Below are 15,146 nucleotides of genomic sequence, written 5' to 3'. Positions count from 1 at the left end.
AGTCCAGCCTCCTATCTAAATGGCCACATCTGGGCTTTCACCCCATCACACCAGAACAGTGTGCTCCATGAAGCAGAAGCTGGCTTGACAAAAGGAATGAGATTAGTTTAGGGATGTATGCAGGAAGGTGTCCACTGGCCCTCTGATAAAGGCACAGAATGACCATTTGCCAGCCCAGCTCAGCAAGAGGCCAGAATCCTATGTCCAGAAGCAAGGGAGCACCTGAAAACAGAGCCCTGGCTGTGCTGATTGCGGACACTTAAAACCAGCCCCACAATTCCTTCCCAAATCCATGCTTAAAATGTTCTAAATGAAAACTTGTTTACTTTGTGCTTGCAAGTCACTGATGTTCTGTTTAAAAATGGACTGGAGAGATTAATTTTAAATTGTTTCTGTTACCTATACTCTATAACATATTCATCTAAGGTAAAGATTCCCAAAACATGTAGTTCTTATTCTTCCTTTCTAAAATTTGTAGTGCTTTAACCTTGCCTTACCTCCTGGGGGTTTGGGTTGGGTTGACTCCACCTGGAAAAGTCCCAGAACTAGCTCTGTCAGGGTGCTTTTGGTGTTGTCCCCTGCAAGATAGCACACAGTGTGGCCACCCTACCTTTTGTCTTAAGAAAGAAACTCAGTCTCAGGACTCTTGAGTTCATCTCTTGGCTTTCCATCTTTACTTCCTTTATGATCTGTGATTATAGCATCTAGTCAGTAAAATTAGGAGACCAACAAAACCATAGGGGCAGAGAAGAAAAGAGTCACTTCTGTGAGCCTCCCAGCACTAGACTCGCCTTGTAAGAAGTTTGAAACTTGGGCCTCCATTTGTATGTGTATCTGGGTTGCCTGTGTGGGCTTGAAGTTGTATGGAATATGGAGGTTACTGGAAAAAGAGCCTGGAATTGGATAGAAGAGGAATATTAGCAGTGTCTTTTGCCCCTGGATTTTTCTGGGAGGAAAAGCACAGCTAGAGTTATTGGAGGGTGAGCCTGTTTAATACTATATAGAATTAGGAAGGGAAGAAACAGGAGGCAGTGACACCTTAGCTATAGGATTGAGGTTATTGAAGAGTTGGGATGCTGTCATGTGGTGTAGAAATTTGCTAACTAGGTTAGCACGTGGGTGACCTCACTTTCATTGTTTCTTCTGGAGAGCCCCACCAGAAGAAGCACTGGTGTTCTACACGTTTTACCTCCACTGGCATTCTACAAGACCCGAGGGGCTTCTCCTTTGGACAGGTACTCCTTTGGGGTCCGGCGGTGTGCCGCCTGGTTGCTCTTTAAAAGTTTTGCTATTTCAGTGTGTGCCACCTGCTTTCTGGTCTTTCTGTATGGTGCCTGGCCCTGAATTAATTCCCTATTGCTACTATAACAAATTACCATGAATTTAGTGACTACAAACTACACAGATTTACTGTCTTATAGTTCTGGAGGTCAGAAGTCCTAAACTCAAGGTGCCAGCAAAGCTGTGTTCTTTCTGGAGGCTCTGGGGACAGTTGTTGCCTTGCCTTTTCCAGCTTCTAGAGACCTCCTACATTCCTTGGCTCGTGGACCCTTCTTCCATCTTCAAAGCCCATAGCATGGCTTCTTCAAATCTTTCTTTCTCCCTCTCTGACCTCTGCTTCCAACATCATGTCTCTTTTTTCTAACTCTGGCCCTCTGTCCAGGTCAGTGACAGGATTGCATTGTCACAAAAAATCTGACAAGGACTCCGCACCTTTCTGTCAGGCTTTCAGCTTTCCCACAGACAGGGAGTCCTGAGCCCACCTCCTATTCAGCAGCTGAGAGGCCCTGGGCCCTGAGCTCTGAGGAGCTCACAAGATTTCTGGGTTCTGAGTGCCCTACTCCTGCCTGCCTGTTTTTTGTATCTCTCCTGTCACCTTGACATTAAGGTGTCACCTTGTCACCTTTTCCAGCTTGGCAGATTAAGTAACCAACCCCTGACTTCAGCATTTTTTTGAAGTATCGTCTTGATAGTCTTTCCACCTTTTTTTTTTTTTTTTTTTTTTAAACCTAGCAAACAGAAAGGATACCAAAGAGAAAGGAGAAAATGCCCAAGAAATACAGATAAGCCCGAGATTCCATGGGGGCTTCTAGAGAAGCAGGAACCTCCACACAGCCATATTACGATGGACAAGAACCAGAGTCTTATGCCTTATTTCTGTTATCCAGCTCGGTCAAAATTATAAAATTCACCTTTTGGTTAGGGTCTCCCCCTCCTATAGGACACAAGTCTGAGTCCCCTGGGCTGCGTTTGGGACTCCTCATGGATGCCCACTTGCTTCTGTGAAGAGCCTTGCTGTCGGCACACTGTTGTATTATCATCTTTTAGTTCACCCATCTTCCCCACCTTATGCTCTCAACTTCCTGAGGACAAGGACTTGTGTCTTATAACTCCCCCACCTACCAGGGCGCCCAGCACAGTAGGCCATTTGTAGATGGGTGGTTAGATGGATGGACAGATGGATGGATTGATGAAGGAAAACCCTTACATTTCAAGCTGCAGAGGCCACTGGTCCCCACCTGCATGTGGCTTCCCTGAGGTCACTGTTTCTCAAGCATTCAAAATGCACCTTCTGGCTGAGAAGAGAGAGGAGCCATAGCCATTAACAATACAAAGGGGCTCTGGGTAGCAGACAGGCAGAGGTAGGATGCCTGAACAGGGCAGGGGCTTGGCAAGCACCTAACAGTATTGCCTTCACTCACTGACCTTTCCTCTCTGTTTGGAGGCTCAGGTTTCAGCCTGCTGTGAGGGAAGCTGTCCTGTGGTAGCAGGAGACTGAAAGTGCCCTCTTTCCCCTCAGTCACATGCTGTGATCACCCAACAGCAGGGATAAGGGTCAGATGTGAGGGCCTGCAGTCATTGTTCTAAAGAGATTAGTGTCACAGGCAAAATGTCTCCCCACCCAATTCTCGGGATTTCTCTTTTTATGTTTGAAAGATCTCTGTAAAGGTAAAAGGTTAAATATTAGTCAAAGACTGGGTTCTTGTGAAATTGTGAAGATAAGGTCAGGTGGGACAGAAGATACCCACAGTGAGTTTATTTAACAAATTATCCCTTCCTTCAAACATCTCCCATCCCCCAGGAATATTCTGGAGTTGACTGAAGGAATCTTTCTGACTGCCTTGACAAAGTCCCTCTCCTAAGGAGATACATGATTTTGTGTTTTCTATCCCAGCCCACCAGGAGGTGGCCACATTCCCCCCACCCACTGGGGAAAGAATGTCTGTGACTTGTCCTGCTCATCCCTTGTTTTCCTCCAAGTACTTTGCCCTCTCTTCCCCACCGTGCCCTGTCCTCCCCTTGATAGAGGATAATTTTCTTCTCTGGAATCATAGTCTGGTTCCTTATTCTGTAATCCTTACCTATCCCTGAGCCTCATGGGTTTTATGTCCTAATCTTCTTTTCATAAATCATTCTCCTTTATCCTTAAGTCATTGCTTGTGTCTTCCTGAACTCCTGGGAGCTGAGGGCCCAGCCTTGTACCTAGCAGTCCTCAAGGCCCTGAGGAGAAACAGATCTCAGGCCCTGTTGCTTAGAATGATTTGGGTTGGATTGTCACCAGGCATGTGATCCTGAAATCCTTTTTGAATTGAGTAAGATAAACCAAATGTGTGTTTATCAGGATGTCTCGGTCCATCTGGAACATTCGAGTATTTACAAGATGTTCTCCCTGTTCAGGCGTTTAAAATCCTTCCTCTGACAACATGTTTTTGTTCTCCTTATATGACACCATCTTGGATAACAACTTCTCTGTGAGGAGTCAAGAGTTTCTACTCTTGAATTCAAGTTTCCTGTCGCTCTTTTGACTCTGTGCAACCAACTGGGACTCGTGTCTCCTTTTGATGAGATTCCTGGGGAGCAGGGGAGATTGTGTGCATTGTAAAATCTGTAGACTGAGATGAGATTGCAGGGCTAATGAACTGAGGCATTTTCTGTATCCAAGTATTAAATATTTGTTGAGCACATGCTATTTGCAGACATTAATGATGCCCAGGGATTGAAAACATGAAAAGTCATAGTTCCTGCTCTCCTGGTCTACATGGAGACAGAGAAAAAGAAACGGATCTTTATAATACAAAGAAGTAGATGCCAAAATTAAATATAAACAACGTGGTCTGAGAAAAAAGAGGAGGGACAAACTTTGTTTGTTTGTTTTGTTTGTAAAATGCAGCTGGTGTATCTTCCCTTGCAGCCACATTGTCAGGAATACATAAAATAATAAAGACACAGAACAGGTGACATTTGAGCTGGATCTTGAAAGATGAGAAGGAGTTTGCCAGGTAGAGCCGGTGTGGGGAGAAAGGTTACAGATAGATAATAATGTCAGGTCTTCACCCTGTTGACTTGGTCTCAGAATCAAGTAAGGTCAGAATATACTTGAAAAGTAAAAACACAGTTTAAAGATCAGGTATTGATATAATCTGAGCAACTGTTCAGGTGAAGTCAGAAGCCGGGGCAGCGCTTGAGAAGAAAGGCTGGTGCTTCTACATGTGTGACTTGTACCTTTGGAGGACTGGGAGGGTGGGGGGGAGTCCTCGTCATTGTCTCAGGGGAAGGGGAAACAAGAGGATTTTATTTCTTCTCTTTGTTCTCAAGGACTTCCTAAGCACCAGGAAGATGAGAGTCCCATTCCTGTGGCACAGGCTCCCTGGGTTGCTGGGAGAGTGTGGCTGTAAAATAGAGTCCCTTCCTCCTAGGATTCAGCCTCTGAACTCTCCTCCATCCCTTGGAGTTTCCATGTTGTTGGGATCTCTGTGGGAGCCCTGTGACTCCTAGGATAGGAGGCAGAGTTAAAAGTCCCTATGCTACCAAAGAAGACAAAGTACTAGTAGCATATAAGCATATGAAAACATGCTCAACCTCACCAGTCATGAGGGAAATGCAAATTGAAATAACAGTGAGATGCCCCTACCCACCTCTCAGAAGAGCCAAGCTTTTGGAGCTGAGGATACCAAATGCTGAAAGGATTCAGAGCAACAGGACCTCGCCTACATTGCTGGTGGAGATGCTAACGATACAACCACTTTGTGGGGTTTTGTTGTTGTTGTTTTTAAGATTATTTATTTATTTATTTATTTATTTGAGAGAGTGAGAGAGCACAAGCTGGGGAGAGCAGCAGAGGGAGAGGAAGAAGCAGGCTCCCCACTGAGCAATGTGGAGCTTGATCCCAGGCCCCCAGGATCATGACCTGAGCCGAAAGTAGACACTTAACTGACTGAGCCACCCAGGCGCCCTGATATAACCCCTTTGGAAAGTAGTTTGGCTGTTTCTTATAAAGTTAAACATACATTTAGGGACGCCTGGCTGGCTCAGTCAGTAGAGCATGTGACTTTTCATTTTGGGCCTATGAGTTCAAGCCTGTAGAGATTACTTTTTTTTTTTTTTTTAAGATTTTACTTATTTATTTGTCAGAGAGAAAGAGAACAAGCAGGGGGAGCAGCAGGCAGAGGGAGAAGCAGGCTCCCCGCCAAGCAAGGAGCTCAGTGTGGGACTTGATTGCAGGAGCCTGGGATCATGACTTGAACAAAAGGCAAATGCTCAACTCACTGAGCCACCCAGGCGTCCCTAGAGATTACTTTTAAAAATAACAATTAAAAAAAAAAGTTTTTCATTTACCTTATGACTCAGAATCTCACTCCTGGATATTTACTCAAGAGAAAGGAAAACTCTTCTCAAAGATATCTACAATCCATTTAAATACTTCTATGCAGCTGTTTATAGCAGCTTTATTCATAATAGCCCCAAACTGGGAGCAGCCCTGATGTCCATTAGCCAGTAAGTAGAAACCAATACATAAAATGGAGTACTACGTTGGGGCACTTGGGTGGCTTAGTCCTTAAGCGGCTGCCTTCAGCTCAGGTCATGATCCCAGGGTCCTGGATTCGATCCCTGCATCGGGCTCCCTGCTCGGCAGGAAGCCAGCTTCTCCTTCTCCCATTCCCTCTGCTAGTGTTTCCTCTCTTGCTATGTTTCTGTCAAATAAATAAAATCTTAAAAAAAAAAAATGGAGTACTACATGACAATAAAAAGACCAGACTATTGATATACACAGCAACATGAGTGGATCTCAAGAGTATCATGTAAAGTGAAAGAAGCCAAACAAAAGACTACATATTGTACAATTCTGTTCATGTGACATTTTGGAAAAGGCAAAACTATAGGGACAGAAACCAAATTAGTGATTGCCAGAGGTAGGGGAAGGGAACTGACTTCAAAGGAGCTTAACATGCCAGAAAGAGAACTTTTGGGAGTGTTGGAAATGTTCCATATAAAGAGTGTGGAAGTGATTAACTAACTGAATACATTTGTCAGATCTCATCAAACTGTACACTTAGAAAAATGAATTTTATTCTATGTAAGTTATACCACAGGTTAAAAAAAAAGAAGAAGAAAGATTCCCCCTAACCCTCTGTTGCCCCAAAATCAGGCTGAGGAAGATGACATTCAGGACCCACCAGCTGCTCAGGGCTCCCCTTGAACACACAATGGCCTGGAAACAAAGCCCATACTTGCACTCTGGTGAGATGCTGATTTCCCTCAAAGCCTGTGCCTTCACTTCCATGCCTACTTCTGGCTTCGAGCCCTAGGCAGGGCACGCTCTGACCAAGCTCTAATTTGTGGCATGTAATCTCCATTTGTAACCCATTAACCTAGCCAAAGTTTCTGGAGACTGGGGGCTGGGTCTGAGGGAAATTTAGCTCGCCTGTTATAGTCCCATCGTCAGAAGCAGGGAACCATTTCTACTTCTGTCCAGAGGGCCTCCTACAGCCTCATTATAGCCCTGAGGGTATGTTTGGGGGTCTGTCATTTCAGTGCTCCTCACATGGGTCAACTGTGCCAGCGTGCGGTGGGCCACCCGGGTTCAAGACATTTTCACAGCTGGGAAACTCCTGGCCCTGGCCCTGATCATCATCATGGGAGTTGTCCAGATCTGCAAAGGTGAGTAGCACCCAAAATACAGGACCCCAACCAACTTGCTGCCTTTTTCATGTGCACACCCCCTCACATTGTCTTTAGACACGTGCACCCTGAGATTTTCCAATTCTGACCTTGAATGACTTCTCTTCTTCACTTGCTTCACAAAGGGGAAGAGAAACCATTTTCCTGGGATGGTTGGAAGTTGAACCTTCCCCACCTGGTTTGCAGAGTTCAGGTCTCCCATGCTAACCTCCTGGCTCTGGCCCAGCTAGGTGAAGCCCCCAGACCTCTGGACTCCTGTTCCCCTCTTGTCCCATCTCCAGAGAAGCTCCCTGCATCTTACATTGTATGTTGCCCGTATCTTAAAATGGAGAACAGAGGAGATTTTTACACATTTCAAAATTACTCATAATCTCTACAAGAGAGAGCTCGACATTCCTGGGGCCCCTGCCAACATTCCCCACTGGATTTGGTCCCTTCCAAGTCCAAGTCTGTATTTGGTTTCCACAGGAACCATGGCACCACTAGGCTCTGCCCAGTGTCACTGCCTCCTGGAGAAAGTCAGATGACAAACAGAGAGACCACCCACCCACCTACAAGCTTTGAAGGCCATGTGGGGTGCCTGGATATTTACTCTAGGGAACATAATTAAGGTTCTGCTGTTATTTTAACCAGTTGTGTTAAGTTCTTTAGCAGGTAATATTGTGTAGGCTTAAAGAAATCACTTTAAGAAATCCCCTGCCTGGTAGGGGAGATACCATGATCATGAAGGGGGTATTACAAGGGCAAGGTTTATCCATGGCACTATGGATATGCTGACCCCTGCAGTTTCCCCAAACATGAGAAATGGGACTACATAATATGTGGTCGTGAGGACTGGGTTCATGCTTTCCCCCTAAAAAACAAAAGAAAGAAAGAACCCACTATGCTATCTTTTCAGAGATAAAAGTCTCTTCTATTCTGGCCCTGATGCTTTCTCCTGATCATTCTAATTTCCTTATTTTCTGTCCAAACGATGGATTGCAGATGAATAAGTAAAATATGGGCATTTACTCTGTGTTTCGTTACAACATCATCAGCAAACTTTCTTGAGGGCCCATGTGCATGTAGGACACTGTGCTGAAGGTTGGGAAGGCAGTGGAAAAGCTCTTTGCTGAAGGACCCTGTCCTCAGGGAATCTATACCATGAAGAGAGAGAGAGATGCCTTAGAAAGACAAGAGGTTATTGATAAAGAAAGCAGAATGCTCATGAACTTCTATGGTGTTAGAGGAGCTTCTGTTTGAGGGTTTGTTGTTCTCTATGCTTTCTTTGTGAAAATGTATAAATTTAGATCTATAGGAAGGTGGTCAAGAGACTGCCAATGGCCCTAATCCTGCATCTCCAAATCCCAGGTCCCTCCCACCCCCACCCCCTGCCCACCACCCCTGATTTACTCTACTCTGCCCTAACCCGCCTTTCCTTCCAAGCAAATTTGCCTTTGAAAAGAACATTGAGATCTGTGCTTTGAACCTGAGCCTGCATTTGGACTCCTGGTTCCTAGGTTCTGTGAAAGTCCTAATCTTATTTCCATTCTCCTTTTGGTCCTGCTTCTCCAATGTGTGGAGTTCACTGGAAACAAGACAAGAGCTGGATTTTCACTGCAGGAGGAGCTGAGACAGGACTAGGCAGGCTAGAGGCCTCCAGGCCTCTAGCTCCTTTCTCTGAGCAGCCCCCTCCCTGCCCCTTGCATCCACAGGAGAGTATTTCTGGCTGGAACCAAAGAACGCATTTGAGAATTTCCAAGAACCCGACATCGGCCTCATCGCACTGGCTTTCCTTCAGGGCTCCTTTGCTTACGGAGGCTGGAACTTTCTTAATTACGTGACTGAGGAACTTGTTGATCCCTACAAGTGAGTTAAAATAGCCCAGCTCTTCCCAAATCCCTTGAAAGGCCACAGCACCTGCTACTAGGAAGAGAGAGTCAGGTGTCCATTGGTCACTTCTCCACCTCTGCCCCTGTTCTGACTGTGACCTGCTCTATCCTGAAGAAACAATTATTTCTCAGGAACTTAAACCATTTGTCATCTGCCCTGCCAGGAGGAGAAAAATGATCCCGTGACTGTCTCAGAGCAGATTAAAAGCTGAAACAGTGCTGAGATAGCACCATTGCCTTAGAGGATGAAATGTCAGGAGGGTCTTTGTGTCTTGAGGCAGGGGAGAAGGGTGTATCATGGAGATCCCAGTCAGAAAGAGATCAACCGGTATGAAGCATATTCCCAGCCTACCCTGTTACATTTTCTCTAAATTGCCCTGCCCATTTTGAGAAAGAATACATCCCCCCAGGGAGAGGGAGTGTCACACAAGGTTGCCAGGTCAGTTTGGAGCAGAAAGACAAGGCACCTCCCAAACCCCGTGATGAGGCAGGTGCTAGGCCTTTACCCTCTCACCTCCTCTCCTTCTACAGGAACCTTCCCAGAGCCATCTTCATCTCCATCCCACTGGTCACATTTGTGTATGTCTTTGCCAATGTCGCTTATGTCACTGCAATGTCCCCCCAGGAGCTGCTGGCATCAAACGCAGTCGCTGTGGTAAGAAATCAAACACAGTTCCTCAAACCAGGAATGTTGACATAGACTTGCCTGATTGGCCCTACTCACTTTTCCCTGATCCATGAATTTGTGGAATTGGAAGTCATCCCAAGTTCTCAGGGCAGAAACCATATCTTCAAGTGCCCAGGTGGAAACTGACGGCCATGTTGTACCTAGAACAGTGACAACAGCAGAACCAGCTTGTTGCCACACACTCTATGGCCCACAAAGCTACCTTACTTACTATATGACCCTTTACAAAAAAATTTGCCAGTTCCTGCTCTGGGGCACTTTAAACTCTAAATGTGATGATTGTGTAATGGAGGCAGTCTCCTCCTAGAAAGATATAATCTTGCACAAGACAATGCCATTCCTCTCTGCCTTTGTTTCTTCCTCTGGAATTCATGCAGCCTGACTCCTTTCCTCATCAGGGAAAAGTGTGTGCCAATAAACAGGTAGTAGGAATGGTCTGTGCTCTTTGGGGAAAGAGATCATGCGGATCCAAAGCACTGGGGTCTTTGATACTCAGGAGAAACCTGGGAGCCATGCAGCCCCCTGACCTGGCTTCACCTGAGCCCTGACGCCACCCTACCAAACTGTCATCACATTTTTCCTCTCAGAAGACTAAAGAAAGAGGCTCTTCAGTGTCCTGGGGCATGACCCCGGGCCTAACCCAGCAGCACATCTATTCTAAACAACACCTCCCCCATAATGTGTGAGAAATTGAGTGTGTACTTGGCTCAGAAAATATAGAAAAGCCTAGTCCCTTGACATTTTACATTCCTTCAGTACAGGGAGACTAGTCTGTAGCTTTACCACCTTTTCTTTCTCAGCCTACATAGTGGCTTGTTCTTACCATTTTCCCCCTCCTACACTAATTCTGTAAATTTAGAAATTCTCACCCTATGAATTAAGAACCATTTCTATTTTACAGATGGGAAAACTGAGGCTCAAAAATTAAGGATCTTGCTCAAGGTCTCACAGCTCCAAACTGTTGGGCTAAGATTTGAACCCCAACCTGCCTGACTCATGAGTGTGTAATGTAACTGAGGCTTGGACTCCCACAGCTGGTTTCTGGTCCTGGCCCTCCACTTTCTGGGTTTGTGATCTTAGGCAGACTACCTAATTGTTTTGTGTCTTAGTTTTCTCATCCATAAAACAAGGAGAACAGATGTTCACGCATCATCATCATCGTTGTTATTATTATTATTATTACCACCATGCACTGTCTCCTTCAGTTAATAGCCCAAAACACTTGTTAAATCTCCACTGTGTGTGATTACCATGGGAAGGGAAGTGGCGGTGCGGTGCAGGAAGGGCTGGGGAAACAACTCTCCCTGCAAGGACCCTGGTAGGAGAGACTCAGCAAGCATAAAGATGGGAGGGAGCATTCCCAGCAGTGATGTACAAGTGCTGAGTTGTAACCTTGCCTCTTCTGCTCATTCCCTTGTTTTCTCTCCCAGACATTCGGAGAGAAGCTCCTTGGGGTCATGGCCTGGATCATGCCCATTTCTGTTGCCCTGTCCACATTTGGAGGAGTCAATGGGTCTCTCTTCACCTCTTCCCGGTAGGTGTCGTCCCAGTCCTTCCTGGGCCAGGGCCCATTCTGCTGCGCATACTGCTCTGTGTATATGTGGGGGGCTTGTCTCTGTCAGCAGGGGTCTGTGTGGGCACCTGGGTGGTGACCTCGTAGGGGGTGATTGCTCACGAAGGGGCATTTGTATGTCAGCTTGGACGCAAAGGGGTGTGTGCTGCTCATGTGGTTACCTGCGATGTGTGTGGCTTCACATGTAGTGGCAAGAAGCCCTGTCCCACCTCATTTCAGCAGGAGCAGAGGGCTGAGGAGGTCCCAGGCTGCCTGACGCAGTCGTAGGTCTGGGCACCGTGACTAGCAGCAGGACAGTATCTCAGCAGCAACCGCAGAGCCCCTTTGCTACTTGCCTGGAAACAGGCTATGCTGCCTTGAAAGGAACCCCACTCTATCAGGGACCAGGAGGGACACAGGCTTGTGGGCTGGGGGCTCTGGGCTGGCCTCTTATGGAAGTTCTGGGACCAGCCTGCAGGTGGGATGGATCCTTCTCCCTGCTCAACAGACAAGTGGCTGTGGGCGGCCTTGTCATGGCTGCTCGGAAGACTTAGGCAGAGCGTGTAAAGTGAGAGAAGTGGGGAAAAGCTGAAGGAAAGCATTTGTCCAAAGCCAGGCCCCCAACTCCCAAACTCTCAGGGAAGCCAGAAACTCAAGTCAGTCCAGAAATCCCTAACATTTGCCTCTACATCCCCAGAAATCTGCCCCTCCTCAGGGTCTCTTCTCCCTATCTCCAGAATGGACCGTTGTGGCTAGCAGACACTGGACTGTTTCCTATCAGTGTTGTTCAAGGGGACTTTCCCCATTTCTTAGAAAGTTACCCTGCCCCCAGGCCATAGTCCTACTTGAAAGATACAGCAAGAACAGGCAGTCCCTGAGTTCAGCTGCTTCCAAAGCCACCCATTACCTCAGGGAGGAGTTCTCATGAAATGTCAAGGGAGTGCCATGTTTTCAGGACCCAGGGCAGGAAAGAGGGAGTGTGGGTGTCCTCTGTGGCCTGGGACCCTATGAGACTGAGACTCACCCACAGCAACCTCGTGTGCGTGTTACACAGGAGCTGTGGCCACCTGGAGTCCCCAACTGAGGGCGAGCAGTGGAAGAGCAGTGACCCATGAGGCTCTCTGGGATCTATGGAAGAGAGTGACTGGCTACAGTCGCTTTAGAGTGGGGTTTGTCCCTCGGGCAGGCCAAGTGATGGTCTGCATGCATGTGATACAGCTGTGTGTGCATGTAGGACACGGCGGCCCTGGCGTGCGAGGCCTCTGATTCAGAGGCACAGCTCACCCACCAGGCCTCCTCTGCTCATCTTTCCAGTTCCTTCGTTCCTTCCTCCTCCTTCCCTCCCTCTCTCCTTCTTTCCCTTACTCTTTTGTGTTTGGTATATGGAGAGGTTGACCCTTCCTGAGAAATAGGAGTGTGTGTGGGCGTGTGTCATGCTTAATGTCATTGTCTCCTCTGTTGTCAGCTAGCTGGGCAAGGATTGTCTCTTGTGAACTTGACACTGGCAAATGCTGTTGGACCTGGACAGTTACACTGGTCCTGGCTGCATGTGGAGGAGGGACATGAATGTGGGGCCCTGGCTACGTGCATGATGAGGCTCCCTGAGCACCCGGAGCTCATTTAGGTGCATGAGGCTGCACCATAGAGGGGCAATGCTGCGTGTCTGCATGAAACCAGTGACAGTAGCCTCGGTAGTTGGTGATGGCAACTGATGGTGATGCACATGGGTACTTGGGGCCATAATGGACTCCCACCCTTCTGCCAAACTGCTGCTATTAGTTCCTCTCCCCCTCACACACAAATTCCAAAGTAAGTGACAGGTTTTTGTTTTTTTTTTCAGAACACCCAGCGTGCTGATTCTGTGCCTTCCTGTGCCCTTTACACCAACTCCTTCCTCCTACCCCTTAGGTGCTTAATTCATACTAATATGTAAACAACTTCCAACGGCTTATAATATTCTTTTCTCTGAGAAAAGGAAAGGGGAAGAAGAAGTCCCTTTTATGTTAAAATTTCTCTTTTTAAAAATACATATTTTTAGCCATGATATTATACTATAGTTTGGCAGTATGTTACCAGTAGAAATAGATTGGATACCTAGGATCTCTCTGTATTATTTCTTCCAGTTGCAATGTGAGTCTACAATTATCTCAAAAAAAAGGATCTAATTTTTAAAAAGGATTAAAAAATCATTTTTATTCCAATTTAAAATTTCTCATCCATTTTAGAAATTAACTTTTTAAATAAAGTCTATGGAAGAAAATTAAAATTACTCATAATTCCATCCCCCTGAGATAATCAGTTGGTATGTTTTTACATGACCATAATTTCTAAATTAATTAGAATCATACTGTATGGAATCATATAGTGTTCTGTCTTGCTCTTTCCATTTAACATTGTATTTGAGTATGTTCTCATGTAATGAATTTTTTTCAAAACATTAAGACTGTAAAATATCCCATCTTATAGATATGCTATAATTTATGTTATCAGTCTTTTACTTTGGGGGCATTTAGGATATTTCCTATCTTTTTTATCATCAGAATATCTTTTATATATATCTTTCACTAACTCACTATTCATTTCCTTAGGATGGCTTCTTTGGGAATAGAAAAAGTAGCTTAAGGTTATAAATTTTTAGGTATGATATAATACAATACATACAATACAATAAAATACACAGATTGTCCAGATTAATGAATTTTGAGAGTTGTATACAGTGATGTAAGCACCACTCAAAACAAGATATAGAACATTCTCACATATCCACCAAGTTATTCCGTGTCCCTTTCTGGTCCACCACCCATTCTCCATCCCCACAGTAGCAACTACCTCCTGACTAGAATATCAGTGTTTTTAAGGCTTCCCATGGACATACAGTTCAGTCCCCATGTTTCAGAGAACCTGTATTCCTTGAGGATGGGGGAGGCCCATTTTTAAAGGGATTAGGACGTTGTGAGACCCACAAAGTGAAGTCATAATCATCAGTAACCCCAAGCCACTCAGACCATACTTCGGGTCTCCATGCACCCAGAATCCATCCGTTATCCACTGGCTGCCTCTGGTCTGCCTGCACCTGCACTTGTGAATGTGGGTCCTGTGATAAGTGGGCTGGAGTGTGCATGGGAGGGCAGGTACGTGGTTGGGTGGGGGAGATGCTCCTGTGTGAGCAGAAGGTGGGCATGAATGAGGAAGACTGGGCTGGGGAGGGAACTTCCTTGGGTAGTCTATAGGTCACCCCAGGCTGACCTGTTTTTCTCTTTACCAGGCTGTTCTTTGCTGGAGCCAGGGAGGGCCACCTTCCCAGCGTGCTGGCCATGATCCACGTGAAGCGCTGTACCCCAATCCCGGCCTTGTTATTCACAGTAAGGGCGCCTCCTTCTGCCAGCCCTACACACACCCTCCCTCTTTGTACTTGCTCTGAGCTGAAGTTCGCACTTCCCACACACAGCCCTGTCACCTTCCTGGTTTGCTCCCAGGTTTCATTGGGTCTTAGATAATCTGGTAAATGATATACATGGGTTTTGTGAATATCAAGAGAAATAACAAGGAAAGACCCTGTGTCCTGAAACACCTTCAGGCTCTCACCCTGGCTCATTGCTGTTCTCCCATCCTTTTGGGTCAGATTGAAGTGACTATGTCACAACTCTACAGTCTCATAAAGAAGCCTCCTTTCTTGGCTCTCCCCTGCACTTGTTGCCCCCAGGATTGCAGCTTTGGGCCCCCATTCCTGGCCAATCACATACACGTCCACCACGTCCACCACTCCCCATCAATCTTCTTGCCCCAAGGAGGCTCTGCCTGTCTCTCAGGAAATATCACTGAAACAAATTCAGTGTTACAGGTACACCAAATAAGACAAACTATAAGAAAAAGAAGACTAGCAACTGAAAATGGAGAAAAGAAAACTTGGGGTAGGGAAGAAATGAGGGTAGAATGGCCTAGTGTAGAATCATTTAGAGGGGTAAAAAGAAAGAGCAAAGACTTGTCCCCACTGAGTCTTTTAAGTTACTATTTTTTCTTTCTGGATCCTGAATAAAATATTGAAAATGACTTTGGTCCATCAGAGAAGCAGTTA

At 46.0% G+C, this 15,146-nt stretch overlaps 1 protein-coding gene and 1 non-coding gene across 6 annotated transcripts in view; both read left to right on the top strand.

Moving 5' to 3' along the window:
* Window positions 1-15,146, top strand: part of SLC7A8 (solute carrier family 7 member 8) — a 50,342-nt gene that overhangs the window by 29,181 nt on the left and 6,015 nt on the right. For 4 of the 5 annotated variants that reach the window (XM_004755327.3, XM_004755326.3, XM_004755325.3 and 1 more), the window contains 5 exons: window positions 6,814-6,939; window positions 8,655-8,808; window positions 9,363-9,486; window positions 10,950-11,053; window positions 14,337-14,433. In XM_004755327.3, the coding sequence (XP_004755384.1) occupies window positions 6,814-6,939; window positions 8,655-8,808; window positions 9,363-9,486; window positions 10,950-11,053; window positions 14,337-14,433 (605 nt within the window). Of the gene's footprint in view, window positions 1-6,813; window positions 6,940-8,654; window positions 8,809-9,362; window positions 9,487-10,949; window positions 11,054-14,336; window positions 14,434-15,146 lie in introns of those variants that run through there. The other variant, XM_013057648.2, reaches the window with a different exon arrangement.
* Window positions 7,653-7,814, top strand: LOC123388406. Its single transcript, XR_006602954.1, has one exon. It is a non-coding gene; the product is annotated as a U1 spliceosomal RNA (small nuclear RNA).

Source organism: Mustela putorius, unplaced genomic scaffold (genome assembly GCF_011764305.1).
Source record: "Mustela putorius furo isolate JIRA1106 unplaced genomic scaffold, ASM1176430v1.1 tig00003898_pilon_pilon_pilon, whole genome shotgun sequence".
Taxonomy (NCBI): Eukaryota; Metazoa; Chordata; class Mammalia; order Carnivora; family Mustelidae; genus Mustela; species Mustela putorius.
Note: the sequence above shows the minus strand (reverse complement) of the source record. Positions and strands in the feature narration are given on the sequence as shown.